Source organism: Balaenoptera physalus (assembly GCF_965194825.1).
Source record: "Balaenoptera physalus genome assembly, chromosome: 9".
Taxonomy (NCBI): domain Eukaryota; kingdom Metazoa; phylum Chordata; class Mammalia; order Artiodactyla; family Balaenopteridae; genus Balaenoptera; species Balaenoptera physalus.
In genome coordinates this window covers 38,904,919-38,922,040 of record NC_138888.1, presented here as the reverse complement: position 1 = coordinate 38,922,040, position 17,122 = coordinate 38,904,919, and the positions used below count along the sequence as shown (strand labels likewise).

Genomic DNA, 17,122 nt, shown 5'->3' with positions numbered 1-17,122 from the left:
GTATATAACAAGATGCTATTAGTATTTTTCAATGGGTTGCTAGGTCCTGTGATATTTAAAAAACTTAATTCCTTATAATTCCACACAGAATATTAGTCATGGCTATAAATAATATTTAAAGTAAACAGAATTCACTTCCTTAATGCTGCCTCTCTGTACCTCTCCCTATCAATTTCTCCCACCTTTATAACACTTAGATTACTATAAAAGTAATCTTTTACTCATATGGCCAGACGTCATTGCTGCAGTCCTGCCATTTTCTGTTCCTCATGTAGCCCCTGGAGTCTCCTTTGGTCCTTGATCCTCCCCTCACTGTCTCCTGCTTATGCCATGCTCATCCCTGCCTCCGGGCTAACTCCTAAATAGAGTTCCCTTTTATTGAATCTGAACCAAATGGCAAACATCAACTGGATTTCTTATGACAACCCTACCAAGTGAGTATTCAATAGACAAAAAAATTAAAACTCAGAAACGTTAAGTAATTTAGGTCACACCCCTAGCAAGAGAGTCAAATTCATGTTTTTCTACTATAAAGCTGACTTCCACCATGCTTTATAATCACCTTCCTGCCTCAGACGCTCTTGCATATTCCTAAAATCCCAGCTTGATCCATCATCTCCCTGAAGTTTTCACTGATTGACACAGACTACAGGAATGTCCCCTCTCTCTAGACTCCTAGAGCACTCTTCACAAATGTAACTAATTATCTGGTAGCCATCTTTCAATAGTTCATGTCTATGTCCTTGATCATATTCTCTTGGGATGGAAACAATATCTTATCACTTGTTTCTAAACTTTGTATCACCAAGCACAATTCTTGACATATGGCAGTGATATTAGCATAATATATGTTGTCAATAAATTGTTAATTGATTATATTTTATAATAAAATAGCCCTTAGTGCTGATTTCTCTTTCCTTTTAGGAAGAGAAATATAAATATAACATAAAAATAGGCATAATTATTTAATGTCAACCAATACTAGGAAATTTATAGTGCATATATTACTATTTTCCATTATATACCAAAAGTAAAATAAAGCATAAAATACAATGCTATGCTTACAGGAAGGGGTGACATCATGCACCTTTTATCTGGCCAGCGATTTTTCGCTGACTCCAGTAAGGGTGCTAACAGCAGTAAAGTAATTTATATACATAGCTTTTCCTTTTCTTCAGATATATCTAAAGTTCAGTTATAACTTTTGATGTTAAGACTCAATGTATCATTTTGTCTTTATCATGCATTTTTCTTACTGATTAAAATTGTTGATTTTTCCATTTATCTTCCAGAGAATGCATACTTTCAGATTTTATAAAGTCACTTAAAATTATTTCATTCACTAAAAATACAAAAACACTTAAACAATCCCTTTTGATATGTTGACAATACTTTTCGTAGAAGTGACAATAATTTAGGTTAATATTTAACCTATACAGAGAAGGGTGAAGCAAGAATTACTTAAATGTAGGTTAAAATTTGTAAAAATTAGTTATGTGAAAATATTTTAACACCAACGATATGAATGTCTGCATGTACATAGTATCACTTTCACTATAGGGAGAGATATAGATATAACCTTCTTTTGCGTATGTAGATACAGACATGTAAATATCTTCATATAGATATAAAATATTTGGTATAGGGTTAGCCCTAGAAAGACTGTAATTAATTGGAGTTTTCCTCGGGAATTTTAGTCTTTTTTTTTTTCCTGCACTTTATTCTATGATGTTTCTTCTTCTAACTTTTAACACCTGTCTTAAAAGTGACCAGCTAATCTCTTGTCTTCCTTTCTCGAAGAACCTGTTTGCAGGAAGTCTCTTGTAAAAGTATTCCATTATGCCTCCAAAGAGTATTTGGATATTTAATTAGCGGGAAAGAAAATAGTTGAATCTGTTATGTTGAACTGTATGAAACTACTGTGTTTGAGGTAAAAGATGTTCGAGTACAGGTGATTCCATAAGGTTCAACGAATTATAAGAATAAGATTTAGACATTTGTCACTATCTGGCTAAATTCTCTGAAACTGAATCCCCTTAGCACTTTGTAAACAATGTTCAATTGCCCAGTAGATAAATAAGGAGCAGCATATGTTAACAGTTCCAATGCTTTGACAAACGTATCCGAAATTTGCTAACAGAAAATAGAAGCTATATTAATTTTAGCACACTTTTGTGTATGGCTTATTACAATTAAAATATTTGTGGTACACGAGTATTTTTTCAATGTTTTCAGCATTTCAAGGCCTTACACAGCCTGATTGTAACACCGGCCTTGTTCATTATAAACAGAATATATACTTATATGTAAATCTTACAAAGTGTCCTTACCTGCTTTGGACATCTTTTCATGTTTTTTAATTTCAGGTTCTGGGGTGAGACAAACACATACACACACACAAACAAACAAATTGGAAAAAATAAGCATTTTAAAAAATCCGTACTAAATGGAATAATAGGCAGGTTTAATAGATTTTTCTCATTTCTTCTCAGTTTCAATTATAGTTACATACTTTTATCAGTACACAATGGAATATGTATTTGTAGTAAACTATAAAGTAACTTAAGCAAAGGACATTGGTTTAAATTCCAGTTTGCTAAAAAGTTTTATACTAATCAAGTAATTTGGCATTTTGTCTTTAATAAGAGCCCATCTCTTATAATTCATAAATTCTCTGAGCATTGCAAATAAGGAAATTAGCCAAAACGGTTCAGAAAAAAAATGTGTTGTAATTTTTCCTAATTTGACGAATTTAAGCAATTTTCTACTTCTGACTACATACGTTGAATTCATGGAGCTCCACCTGGTGGTTAATTTAATCATTTCAAACTGGTATAATTATTATTTTTAGTAGTATTTGTTATTAATTTTATAAAATAAATTAAATTGGATTAACTTCAGTATAATAGTATAAACACATTAAAATAAAGTATTGTGCTTTCTTATTTCCTAGGACAATGGCTTTTGTCTAGAAACTCTGCATTCTAACTTAATATCAGTACAGGATAAATACATAGTTTTTTGAGCTATCCAAGTAATACTCATGACACGACCCCAACAACTGCAATAACTGATATTTTCATGCTCCCCAGTCCTTTCTCTTATTTAAACAATTTTGCCTTGGCCTCATAGTTCTCCTCTCTTGGCATAAAGTCTTGTTTTGATTAATAGAAGGGTTCTGGTACATTACAATTTTTCCTCCCTTCAAACAGCAGAAAAACTGAGCTTTTGGTTGGGATATTACTGAGTACAGACTTTGTGTCAGGGGTAGTGCTAACCAGCTTTATTTGGGTCTTAGCCTAATGGAGTCTATTTCCTAGAGTTACAAGTTTTTATAAAGCTCATTTGCTTAACTGCAGAATTTTATGTAATACAGAATTCCATAGCCATTCACACCCTACTTCCTGTACCACTTGAATGCACATCCTGTAAAAAGTGATATCAGCGCTATATTATTGCACTTCCACACTCCCTGGCACATATTTCTCTCTTTTTAGTTGACACATTCACTTAACCGGGTAGGACATACACTATTTTAATATTTTCTATGTGCCTTAATGTGGTATAAAATTTTGTTATACTATTTTTAATTAATTTTTGTTTATTGTCTGTATCCCCTCTTTTGATTTTAAGTTCCATAGGGCAAGAGTTGTGCCTTGTTTGCTACTCAAATACCAGCATTTGGTCAAATATCTAACATGTGGTGTATGATCAATAAATACTGTTGAATGAATGACTGAACAAAACAAATATAGACAATGAAATATAGAGCAAAAAATATAGAGAAATATGAAATGCTCCCTCCTGTGTATCTGTAGTCCTAGAAGAAACTGATTCATGCTTCTAGAGTTAGAGATAAATATTCAGTGTTCTAGGACAGGGTCCACAGGCATTTTGCTCATCATGTAGAGCTGTCTATTTGAAAGAGTTTTGCTTCTCACTCTACACCTGGTCCTCTCCCCTGTCAATCACATTGCCATGTAATCTTGAAGTGGAATCATTTTAGACTTAACGTTTGTCAAAAGATCTTCTGTAAAAAATAAAAGTTGTGGGGAATACTTTTATCAGCTATGAGCACAATACAATCAGAACCAACTTCTACCTTGTTCATGAAATTTTATAACCACTCTTATGATCATTCAACATGCATGTGGCTGTGGACCCTCTCACGATGTGAGAACTACTGACTTTTGGTGTTATGTAAACAACACTAACATGATAACCACACAACTTATGAATTCTTGGGAAGCGTGGAAAGGAGGCTCTTGGATCTATAATCTGGTTTTTTAAGCAAGCTCATTTACTTAGTTTTGTGACCTTGGGCATTACTTAAATCCTCAATTTTGTCATTGCTGAAATGGAGAAAATAATGTTGTAAAATTGATGTAAGAATTAAGAGTGATGTGTGGAAAAAGCTTACTTATTTTAAAATTATGCTCATGAACTTAAATTACATGATCTCTCAAGGTAATTTTCTTTTGTTCTTACAGAACTGGAACTTTACCGTTGAATACGCAAAGCAGGAATTGATAGGTGAGGATTTCTAGGGTGGACATCTCTTTTATTAGCCTACTTGGCCCCTAAGAACTTGGTGCCCTCATTTTGTAGACAGCATTTCTACTGAAGTGTGTCTTTAATTTTTGAGTCACATATGGATGCCTGTTCTTAGTCCTATAAAAATGACAAATATATATATATATATATAGACATATTTATATATGTATATATAGTCAAATAACAACAACAATATATATGTCTATATATATACTTTTTTTTTAAGTTTAGTCAAAAGTCTTCATTGAGAAGTTTCAGGAAATTAAGGGCAGTATTTGATGCTGAAGACTGAGATCTGGAAGCCGGGAAAAGAGAACGGGAACTTGTATTTTCACCCCGTCTATACTGCTAAATATTTTTAACCATCGATTTTTATTGTATAATAAAATATCTGGTTTCCATAAACATTTTTCACTTGAGCCCTTTTTTCTGGGCTCGACTCACAAGCACTGCAGAAACATAGAATCAAGCAATCCCCAAGCTGAGTGTTTGAAGCAGACAGCCTGCCATTTCATATGCAGCACTGACTTTTCCAGGCGGTTGATTTCGCTTATGAAATGTTAATTGCTGGTGGGTCTGGGGAGGGGAGCTTCATTAATGATTTCTCAGTGTCATCAACACTGTGTTCTCAAGTAAAGCAGGCCAACCAAAACTTCAACATGCATGTGCTTGAATTAGAGAAGGGCAGCAGTGGGGATCAACTTTGTTTAGGAGTCTCTGTTCTGTCTTTATAAATTGAAAAGAAAGAAATCCATGCAATATATAAATCCCAAGAATGTGCATTCTTTTAAGAATATCTCCACTTTAAATATTTTGCAAGTTAGAAGCTGAATGCCACTGATTTCTCTTTTCCCAATCTTTTTTGTTATCATTATCAAATTGCTTCTTCAGCACATAGAAGCCTTATATGTGTAATAAAATATAATAATAATAATTCTTGGTTTTGCAACTAATGATGTTTTGTATTTTATACATGGCACTCACTAAGTAAGTGTATTATATGCATTATCTATAATTTATTTATATAATATTAAATATTCATTTTTATTAGCTCTCTAACCCCAGTAGAATACAAATTTCATGAGTCCTGGGGTGAATTTTCATTTTCTCTGCTGTATGATAGTGTCTAGATCAGTGCTCTGCACAGACTAGGGATCAATAAATATCTGTTGCACAAAATTTGTTGCACGAATGAACAATTATATAATCCTCATTTACCACTCCTATGAACTAAATACTGCTATTACACCCACTTTACAGATAATAAAGGCTTAATACTTGTCTAAGTATGTACTCCCTAGTAAGTGGAAAAACTGGTCTTTGAATACTGATTCATCCCAACTCCAAAGCCTTAAACACTTGTACGCACACTGCTATAACTACTGTTGATACAGACAGAGTGAAAGTTTTTAAATATTTCATGCATAAAAACTACATAGTAAGCCACGTGCTATATCTTATAGGTACAAATTACTAACAGAGTCATTAAGATTGTAATTAGCATGAACGATAAAGCCACAGAGGTTTCTATTTTTTTTCCAGCCAGTCATTAAATCATGAATCGTATAAACAGTTTCCTAAATTAAGCTGGTTAAACTAGGTAAATATACTGAACATGGATAGAAAATTGATAGCTATCTCACTCACTGCTGGAGTAGTATTCAATATTTAGTGGCGTGGGAAGATTTTACATTTAAAAGCAGGTCACCAAACCTATTTATATAAAATATACAAAGGAACTTCAGCATTGTTTTCCCTAGGCAATTGTATGTGAGTTCTGGTCTGAGGGAATATGGAAAGCCTGCTGGCAAAGGAGGCAGGTCATATTGCCAGGCATGACTCCCAAATCTACCTCAGGTAGCTGTGTGACCCGGGCAATTCACTTCCAGTGCTTCAATTTTCACATTAATAAAAAAAAAGGATTGCTGTGAAAATGAAATTGAACACTACGTGTGAAGCACTTAGCGTCAGACACAAAGCCAACAGTGTATGTTAGTCTCTTTACTGATATTTGAAATGATTTTTCTTATATTTTTCTACCAAGATGTTCAATAAAATATATTTAAATATAAATATATTTAAATAAAGCAATTAAAGTTGTATTAAATGAAGTAACATTCATAAATTTATTCTAAACCCATGATTTTTATATCATTTGAGTAATCATTTGCATTTTTTGATGAAAATCCACTACTATTACAATTACATACATATACACATTTACACTTTACTGTGTCCTTATTGTATTATTTAACAACAAATGGTTTGCAAAACACACACACACACACACACACACACACACACACACTTTCATATTTTGTTTTCTGCATGAGGTTTTATTGGATGGGATAGAGCACTATTGTCTCTCCAATCAGCTCGCTACCCAATTTGGGATTTGGAAGAACCGTCAGGGAACACATGTTTCTTCTTAACTATGTCTTAAGAGAAAGTGTTTTGCAAATAAGAGGTCTGTTTTAATAGGTAGCATTTGATTTCATCTGCTGTGGACACATTATTTTGTGACCCTGGTAAACACAACTGTGAGAAAGACAAGCTCTGATTATCTTTCAGTTTGATTTGAAATGTCTTCAGTTCACAGATTTCCAAAAGACAAAACTGTCCTGAGTTTGGGTGAAGTTACACAGAGAACCAACACCTGACAGCCTCTACCCCACAACTTTTCATCTTATCTCTGCCTACATTTCTTTCCTTCAATATTCCATGGACTGTTTAATATTTTCCTTCCTCTTATTGAACCATGTTCATATGTTTGTGAAACCTCATGCATTCTCTATGCTCCTATTTTTCCTGCTTGAGTTTCTAAATCAGTGTTATCTTTGTAAACTGAGGAATCCTTTCCTGCATAATAAAGGGGCAAGGTGATGATGTTCTCAAGTAATTGCCCAACTTCATCCGAAGCAAGAGATCATTTTTTGCACTGCAGCTGGAGAAAAACAGACAGACACAAACCAAATGAACAAAAAAATCCCTCAGTTTAAAATTTTTTTCCCTATTGAAAAACCAAATGGTCTAATGTGAGGCATCTAAAACACTCTAAATTTTAATTTTCTCACTTTCTGAAATGGGAGCAATGATAATTAGCTGATGTATGTGGCTGAGATTAGATTGAATAACTGAACAAATATTTCCTGAGCACTCATGTACTAATACCTATATCATAGATACCATTGATTGGATGAAAACTTTGGTTTGCTTTGTCTAAGTCACCACTGGAGGCCACTTCACTTTTACTCTTTCCCAGCTCTCTTTCCCAAGTATTGTGAGATCTTTGAGGACAGGGACTTTGTCTTGTTCATCTTTGGAGCCTCAGTGACTAAGATATCCCCAGAATATTATACTAACACTCAAAAATTGTTATTGACACAAAACAATTTAAGATGTGGTTTCAAAATGCCAAGAAAATCAAATTTATAAGCTTCAGTTTTAGATGGTTTAGACCAAAATGTAAAGTGGAATCCCTGTCCCATTAACTAAAGCCTTACATGGGTGGAAAAGTCATTTAGAATGGACCCACCAGATGCACAACATTGGTGTACATTATCCTCAGATAATTATCTGGTAATTTCACACCCGCTCTCTCTCTGCGTTTATGTCTGTGTCTGTCTGTCTCTCTCTCACCTCTCATTCCCATTAGGTCAACAAGAAAAGCAATTATGCTTTATAAGCTTCTATAGGTATAGTTTTAAAATAGCTCTAGTTCGCAATACAAACACTTAATGCCTGACTCAATGTTTTATGACTAAGTCCTGATTCTGCAACCCTTCCTTGGCAAGATTCCCGTAGGACTTTGATGCTCACAAAGAAAGTTTGCTGAGTGGACAGTAAAAACACAAAATGAGCCAGAGGGCATTCTCTCTTTGCAGCACAGAATAAATGCATACATTTTCTGTGCCTCATTCTGTCATCATTTCATTTTTGTGATCCTTTGTCTTTTGTATATGCTAAATACAATGTCTCACATTCCTGATAGTGTCACTCTGTCTTTATCTAATCTTTCTTTTATGCCTTGCTATGTGTGCTTCATTAGTCTATCCTTCCCTGAAGCTTCCCAACATGAAGAGTCTGCACTGAAAGAAGTAAGAAATAATTGGAGGAGGCTGAACATATTGTAGGTCGCACAGAGAATAGTCAGTCAGAATAAGGTCCTGTGATGTTATTTGAAGATGGCAGGAGAGCTGGTTGGATATATTTCAGGTAATGAACCAGCTGACTCTAAAGCATTCAAATGGTTCAGAAAGTTGTGCAAAAATCACTTGCCAAGGTAAATAAGCAGACATTCTTTGTTTTTTTCCCTTATCAAGAGAGAGTCACTTTTTCTTACTTATGTTTCTGAGCACCAGAATTCATTTTCTTTAACTTGAAGTGAGAATAATCAATTACGTGAATAAAAGGTCAGAGGTCATAGGTATGGATCATCCTACAACTGGTTAAATATATAAAAATAATAGATGACCTTATATGAAAAACTTTTTAAATTTAAATTTAAAGATTTAAACATTTAAATCTTTTTAAAAAGGGAACAAGAAAAATAAAAAATAAAATAATTTTATTTAAATATATTTAAACTAATTAATTATTTATTTAATAAATACAATACTATGATATTTTTAAAAATTTCCCCTGAAGGAGAGAAGCACATTAGAATATTTGCATAATGTGGCTTGGAGTGACAAGAAAAATGAACATGCAGAGTGAAAGTGAGTCATCCTCTTGAGGGCGTAAATGGAGAGAATACCAAGGAAGGAATATTGGGGCTTTACATTTATAATTATCCATATATTTTACATACATATAGTTGCACATTATTATTGCTGTACATTAATTTTTTGGATGAAGGAAATAAAATTCACAGTACTTGGATACATTAATTTTGGAAAGCCAATTATTAAGAGAAAATTCTGTCAGTCTCAACTACTTTTCTTTCCAAAATGTAACCCCTTTCCATTCATTCTATCATCTTGGCATTTTGGCCTGACAGGCACAACCGGAAAAGTGTTAGACTGTCAGTTGCTACTTAGAGTAAAAGTGCTACTATTACAGGTATAATTTTTATTTAGACAATTCTTCAGGAAAAGAATTGTCAATAATTCTTCTTCAAATGTTTGGTAGAATTCACCATAAAGCCTTCTGGTCCTGGACTTTTCTTTGTTAGGAGGTTTTCGATTATGTTCTTACTTGTTATTAGTCTGTTCAAATTTTCTGTTTCTTCATGATTCAGTCTTGGCTATCATATGTTCTAGATATTTATTCAGATCTTCTAGGTTGTCCAATTTGTTGGCATATAAACATTTGTAGTAGTCTTTTATGATCCTTTTTTTATTTCTGTAGCACCAGTTATAATGTCTCCTCTTTCAACTCTGATTTTATTGATTTGGCTCTTCACTCTTTTTTTTAATCTAGCCAAAGCTTTGTTATTTTTGTCAATTTTTTTGAAAGACAACTCTGTTTTGTTGATTTTTCTATTCTCTATTTGGTTTAAATCTTCACTAATCTTTATTATTTCCTTCCTTCTGCTAACTTTGGGCTTAGTTTGTTCTTTTTTTCTCTAGTTCCTTGGAGTAAGAAGTTAGGTTGTTTAATTGAAAACTTTCATCTTCTTTTTTAATGTAGATATTTATTGCTATGAACTTCTCTCTTAGAACTGCTTTTGCTGCATTCCGTAAGTTTTGGTATGTTGTGTTTTCATTTTCATTTGTCTAAAGATATTTTCTAATTTCCTTTTAATTTCTTCTTTGACCTAGTGGATTTTTAAGAATATGTTGTTTAATTTCTATGTATTTGTGAATTTTATCATTTAAGTGTGCATGATGTTATTATCATTCTGTTTGATGCTCTTTGGATATTAAATGAAGACTTTTAAGACTCCCTCTGTTTACTAAAAGAAGATATGTTAAACTTTTAATCTAACAAGACTTCTTTTAAAATTAATTTCTTTTTTAGCAAGAATTTTTTGAGTTGTAGCTGTCCTGATATATGTGAGACGACAGTGACCCCCTTTAAGGAAAGAAAGCCTAAAGTGACACCACCTCTCAGAGGTGAAAGTGAAAGTCTGCATGTCGTGTTACACTTTCTATCAAAATGTCCTAGGACTGTCATTCACATTCAGCACCACAGGCCTGAATTTTGGTTGTTCGGTGGAAAACGAATGATGAAATTCAATGCATAAAATTGCAAAGCACCAATAATATTCCAGCACATTACTAAGAGAGATCATTTTTGCTTTAAATGGTAAAAGAAAAAACACGTTAAATATACTCAAGTGGTTATTTGAAACATATAGTAAAGTAGAAAATTCAATATTAATGAAATGAGAATATAACTTTAAAAAAATGCATCTTTTCCAAATGCTGCCTTCCCCACCACCATTATCTGTGGCCACGCACTGGCTGGTGCTACACTGACCATGTGGAATGGGATGATGAAAAAACAATACCTGGAAGGATGAAAGAAGAGAGAGGAAACTCTTAAGTAGATATTTCCAGTGTTCAAAGACTCAAATTAGCATCACGTGTTTTTAGTGGAAACCTAAATTGTTTTTCATTCATATATACATTCCACACACATTTCTACTGGGGAAAATTTTGCACTGCACTCCCTAATAAAAATGCAGAAATTTATAATATTTCTGTCTGTCCCTCATTTTTGATATTTCTATCTTAGTTTGGCAAAAGAATTGTAACATCATTGAATGATTGAATTACTTGATGGCATCAAATCTTTTCAATTTAGATATTTATATAAATGTCCCTTGCAATCAACAGTCAGATCACGTTGAAGAAATCTAGAGTTCTTTTAAAGAAATAAATTAGTTTAGCTAAATCCAAAGGAATGTCATTAGTCTTCACAATTAATTCATTCTTCAAATAATACAATGTAACAACGTTTTGCTGCCTATTGAACATTTAACATAACATATAAAAATTCTCTTGCAAGCAAAATATCCTAATTTACATATTATGCCTGAAAAACATAAAATTGTATATAGCACCAAAATAACTACTACCTAGGTGACAATAAAAATAAAGTTTTGGATATGATGATATTTCTCTGAAGTGAAACATAAATGCTTTAATAGGTTTGGAGTCCATGTTGCTTTAAATACTTTTTTAAAAAAATTAAGTACATACATGGCTGAGAAAAAAATCATGCCATACTCTCATGTTTCACTAAATAACAATTTTGTTTAATTTAAATTTAATTGCAAAGTTAGAAAAATATGACTTTAGGGTATTTTTTTATACATTGCTACACTGACTAATGGAGCTTTCCTTGCATCCTTCATTGCTCTCACTGAGTCTTCTGTCAGCTTTCCCCTCCTACTACTCTCCCACATCTCCTCCAACTCCAGCACATGCTTATAAAAGTTCACCCAAAAGTTTTTTTTCTTTTTAATAAAAATTCCAGCAAATTGGAATTTTTACCACTAAGTCCCTGTATATTTGTCAATAGTTTACGTAGATCTTCTCTTCTGGGTAAATGTAGAAACGGGCTCTATTTGAACATTCAACATAGCAGGTATATTTCATGGTTTTACTGGTTCACTAATATGTTCATTTTGACAACAAGAAATATTAGACAGTTCGGAGAACGACACCACACCCATAGAATGTCTTGGGATAATTAGAAACTAAATGTATTACACTGGACTTAACATATTTACTTATGTTTTAGGGAACATAACTTGATGCATGGCATATCAGAATCCACATTCCTCTGAGCCTAGTATAGTAGGAAGGCCAGAGATTCAATAAGATGCCTTAGCAAGATCACAGTGCTTAATTTGGAGATCAGCGTTCTCAGGCTGGCTCTGGGGCAAATTACAACAACTGAAAAGTTTCTTGACTATTTCAGTTTTATTTACCTACAAGATGATGGTTTTGGACTATAGTTTATCGCTAAGTTACTCCTAGCTATAAAATTTGTTAGGATTTTACTGTATCTGAACTTACAGAATGGCAAGCTATCACTGAGAAATTTTAAGTATTCTTTTGTATCTTAAATCTTTGGTTTCCCATGGCTATTCCTAATAGGATTTACCCTGGGATATTTACAAAATGTAGATTTTCCACTACAGACTCATAGAATCAGAATAGCATATGCATTTTTCAAAGCTTTCTTAGTATTTCTGACACAGCCACTCTTTCCTTTGTTGTTTCACAGTACAATTTAGAATTTTTCCTTTGCTCAAAAACAGAGGAGGGCATATAAAAATTAGAGTTTTGAGAATATGAAAAATAATGATATACTACTTCATTGCAAATAACTGAATATGCAATAGGCAGATCAACGTGTTTTCACATTTCATTATAGAGTAATACCTTTTTCCTTTAGGGAAGCTGGAACCTTCACTTCTTTTCCCTTAATAGGCTCTGGAAAGAAACATTGAACATTTATTTGAAACCAAGATCAAAAGATGTAAGAAGACATATACAATGGAGTCAATGAGCTATCGGTAAGGTGAACCTGGATGGAAATGATATGATGTTTTCTTTCAAAAATAATTTTAATCATAGACAAAGAAACAGCAGTATAGAGTACAACAAGCTGTTCTCTAATCATTTCTATTTAAAATGAATGTAAATTGTTGAATGAGGTACAATCTATTTGTTCATTTAAGGGGACGTGTATTTGGATGAATAGGAACTTGCTTTATCTGTAATTTTAAAAAACGCATGACTTCAGCATCTAGAAGTCTTCCAAAACTGTTATAATCAGCATTAACTTAGTTTATTTCTTTCAGGCTATGTTTTTTCAAAAAAATAAACAATCAAATGGAAAACTCTGCATATATCATGTAAATGTGGTGTTTTAGTCATCAGACTCAAGTCAAACAAATTTCAAGAATAAGATTAAAATAAATTTTGAGACAGTTTCATCTGTGAACTCCCAATGTCTTAAACATGTGGCCCTTAGTTAAAGCAAATCAAGTAAAACTTCATTTATCCTGCCAGGTTCAAATACAAAATGATTCTGATCATATCATGTCTTCCACACATATATATGGGTCTGGAAGACATGATAAATATGATAAATTTATCATATTTATGATAAATTTGATAAAATATATGATAAAATATGATAAATTTGATAAAATATATGATAAAATATAAAATATATATTTTAACCTATTAAAAATAAAAGCTAAAACCAGTTTTCTGCCTTTTCTGCAACATTAAATCTCAGTATCTATTGTACTGACAAAAATGATTAATAATGCAGTGAGAAAGAAGGGAAAGAAAGAAATCTATCCTTCCAGCCCTTTTTTCTATTCTCATCTGAGGTTTGGGATGGAAGGCAAAAAATACGGTGGTGGTGCTTGTGGATGGACATGCCGCTCCAAGCAATCACTTAGAATCCACTGAGTTCGGGTGGATTTGGATAGTGTCAAGAATGTATTCTGGGGTTCCACAGAAAATGCTGTGTCCCTCAGAGCAAGATTTTCTTGATAGATAAACTAGAGCCTTAAATATCCATAGGCTTGTAGACGTTTTAAAAGTGGCTTTGGTGGCAAAGGAGTGTCCCTGTTGCTATTTATTGTGCTAAGAACAAATAAGATCAATTTTTCTGTGTATTTCAGCATGTGAAGATGAAATCAAGAACTATGAATTGAATAGACACACGGAGAAACTTCACTAACTTTTTTTTTTTTTCAGGCTGATGGGGGTAATTTACTGCTTTGCATTTGGCTAAACCAAAAGAATTAATGTATCGTGAAATGAGAAGTGGTGGTGGGGACAGATTCCTGGTGGGGTGGGAGAGCACAACGCCTGGAACTTCACATTTCAAGATTCAGCATGTTGATTTAAATGGGTGTCTGTACATGACTGTGTGAGATTAAAGTAGTTATAAAGAACAAGACCTAAAGAGAGGCCCTGTAGACTGCTTCGATTCTGGTAGAGAAAGAAGGAAGGGGTGGAAAAACAGATATACTTTTATAGGGTATTTGAAGGTCATAAACCCATCACCTTAAATTTGAAGAAAGTCCTCAGAAAATAGAAATAATTTTTATTTCCAAGTTTGCTAGTAGGAAGATACCTTCGCTCCCAGGCTGGGTCATCTCCTGCACCAACTTTCCTGAATCTCATTTCTTCTCAGTGTCCTTTTTGACTTCAAGGGGTTTTGACCTGATTTCAGAAGTCCACAGACTGGTCTGAGCGTCCCTAACTACCCAAGGATACCAAATATGACCAAAAACGTGGAGACAGTGTTATATGGGAATTCTGCACTTCTGTATTAGTAAGGATTGAAACACCGTTGATTTAGGTCAGCTATTAAGGCATTTTTCAATGCATCTATCTTGTCAGGAGCAAAGCATTGGAGAGCACATTTTGTGTGTGTGTTGTTTTTACAAATATGGTAGTTTCGTTGCATTTGACCAAGAGCCTACAGGAAGGCTTGTGAATCTTGATTATCAGGATCTAGAATATGTTTAAAGGTGCTGGGATATTTCTTGGAACTCTCAAAATAATCTGGTAGGAGGCTGTAATGGAGAAAAAGTTTACAAAGAAATAGGAGGATCATTTCAGGTTTTACACCACTCCCAGAGACAAAGGCAATAATGAACTAGGGTGAGTGTTCGTGATGAATAAATCATTGGGGATCAGTTTCAAAGTCATCAGCCAACTTACCCTATTCTTACTCTAGCTTTTGTTTGATGAGTGGGAATGGCCAAGAAAAAGCATGGTGAAGACAAAGAGAAGTTGGGGTAATCATCAGGTGCATGGTCCTGAGCATCAGAATATGAAAGAAGATAAGCTCTGCTCTGAATTCTCTGGCATTAGATCCAAACATATGCAAGCCTGAGTCACAAAGCTAGTCAATAATTCTAATGTCCATCATATTACGCCAATGCCAGAGGATCCTAAGGGTGCTACTATTGCATTCTCAATAGAAGGTAATTAATTAACCTCCTTGTTGCCTGGTTATGATTTGGTCTGCAGTTTCTTGGACCATGGGTGAATCTTGCAACCTCAGATAAGTCAGACTAATAAGAAGCAAGCAGCGAGAGGATAGTGGTGGATGCCAGAAGGAATATAACCAATAATAGGGCTGACTAATAGGGTTGTCTGGTTTCTGGATGGTCAGGGCTGCATAAGCAGAGCTCTGCCCTCTTGAGTGTGTACAGAGGGCTTACATGAGTCCACTAGCCCAGGAAAGTCAGTAGCTGAACCAGCAGCAAAAGGCAACAAGACGTGTCTTTCTCTTGCTCTTTTTCTTTGGAATAATCATCCCTAGCCCTCTCTATACCTCCTTAAATAAAGACACAAGCCTAATGATGTTTCTTTAAATGTCTAATTTACTCATGGTTATCACAGCCCCAGTAAATATAGCCTCAAAGGATTTCCGTGTAATAATTCTGATTTTCGAAATGTAGCATTGCTTCAGTATGGGTTCTAATATATACATGCAGGTGGAGTCTGTAAGAGACCAGCAAAGGTAGGCAATCTTTGAGCTGCTCCAGTGAAATAAGAGGCTATGTAGCAAGTGGAATTGCTGCATTCTGATTCTGCCACAGTTCAGCAGCAAGCTTCAATAATCCTCTCCAGAAACAATAACACTGCAGAGGTTAAAGGCACTGAAATTTTATAGGTAATACTACAATTTTTTCTTTGATTTTTGTATATAATGAAAATTATATTCAGAAAATAAAGGAAAAGTGACAATATAATTCTTCTAAAATTGTACCCAACTTGTATATAACAAAGATATTTGAGGGCATTAACACAGCTTGAATAAAAAAAGAGGTTCATTTTAAATAGTTCCAAATCAATAATGATATGTAGTAGACATTTATATAAATGATTTTCTAGTGACCGTGGAGACATGTTGCAAATAGTAGAGAATTTAACGTTGAGAAAAAAGTGTTCCCTAGGAAATTGTCTGCAATTGTACATTAATAACAACAACAACAACAATAATAGAAATTACAGGAGCCTACTTAGTAAAGGGGTCGGTGTGGATATAAATTCTCTCAGATAGGGACTTCCCTGATGGTGCAGTGGTTAAGAATCTGTCTGCCAGTGCAGGGGACACGGGTTTGATCCCTGGTCTGGGAAGTTCCCACATGCCACAGAGCAACTAAGCCTGTGCTCCACAACTACTGAGCCTGTGCTCTAGAGCCTGTGAGCCACAACTACCGAGCCCATGTGCCCAAAAATAAATAAAGAAAGAAAGAAAGATAGAAATTCTCCCAGATAATGTTTTCTGGGACAGATGTTTACAAGTACCATTTCCAATTAGTTTAGGCTTCAGCACAAGTGAGGTCTTTAAGTAGTAGTTTAAATTTCTGATAATCATCATTACCTGAAAGGTCATTTTAGAGGTAAGACCCAAATTTCTGTTGAGTTGTTTTCACAGTGGACAATAATATATGGTCCAAGTATTCCTGTGAAATAAGTGCTCACCAAAATAAGTATATTTCATACTGCATTGGAAGGAGGGAAGGTTTAGATTTTGCATGTATATATGGATTTTCCTGGTAGTGTGTTTCAATGATACCTTTAGTTCTCACACAAACAAGGACAATGTTTTTGTTAATTGTCAGATA

The 17,122-nt window shown here is 34.0% G+C and overlaps 1 protein-coding gene across 11 annotated transcripts in view; it reads right to left on the bottom strand.

The window, feature by feature from the left end:
• TRDN (triadin) overlaps positions 1-17,122 on the bottom strand; it is a 376,317-nt gene that overhangs the window by 56,346 nt on the left and 302,849 nt on the right. For 10 of the 11 annotated variants that reach the window (XM_082474630.1, XM_082474629.1, XM_082474624.1 and 7 more), the window contains 2 exons: positions 12,894-12,944; positions 2,331-2,369 (listed from right to left, as the gene is read on the bottom strand). In XM_082474630.1, coding sequence (XP_082330756.1) covers positions 2,331-2,369; positions 12,894-12,944 — 90 coding nt within the window. Of the gene's footprint in view, positions 1-2,330; positions 2,370-10,952; positions 11,009-12,893; positions 12,945-17,122 lie in introns of those variants that run through there. The other variant, XM_082474621.1, reaches the window with a different exon arrangement.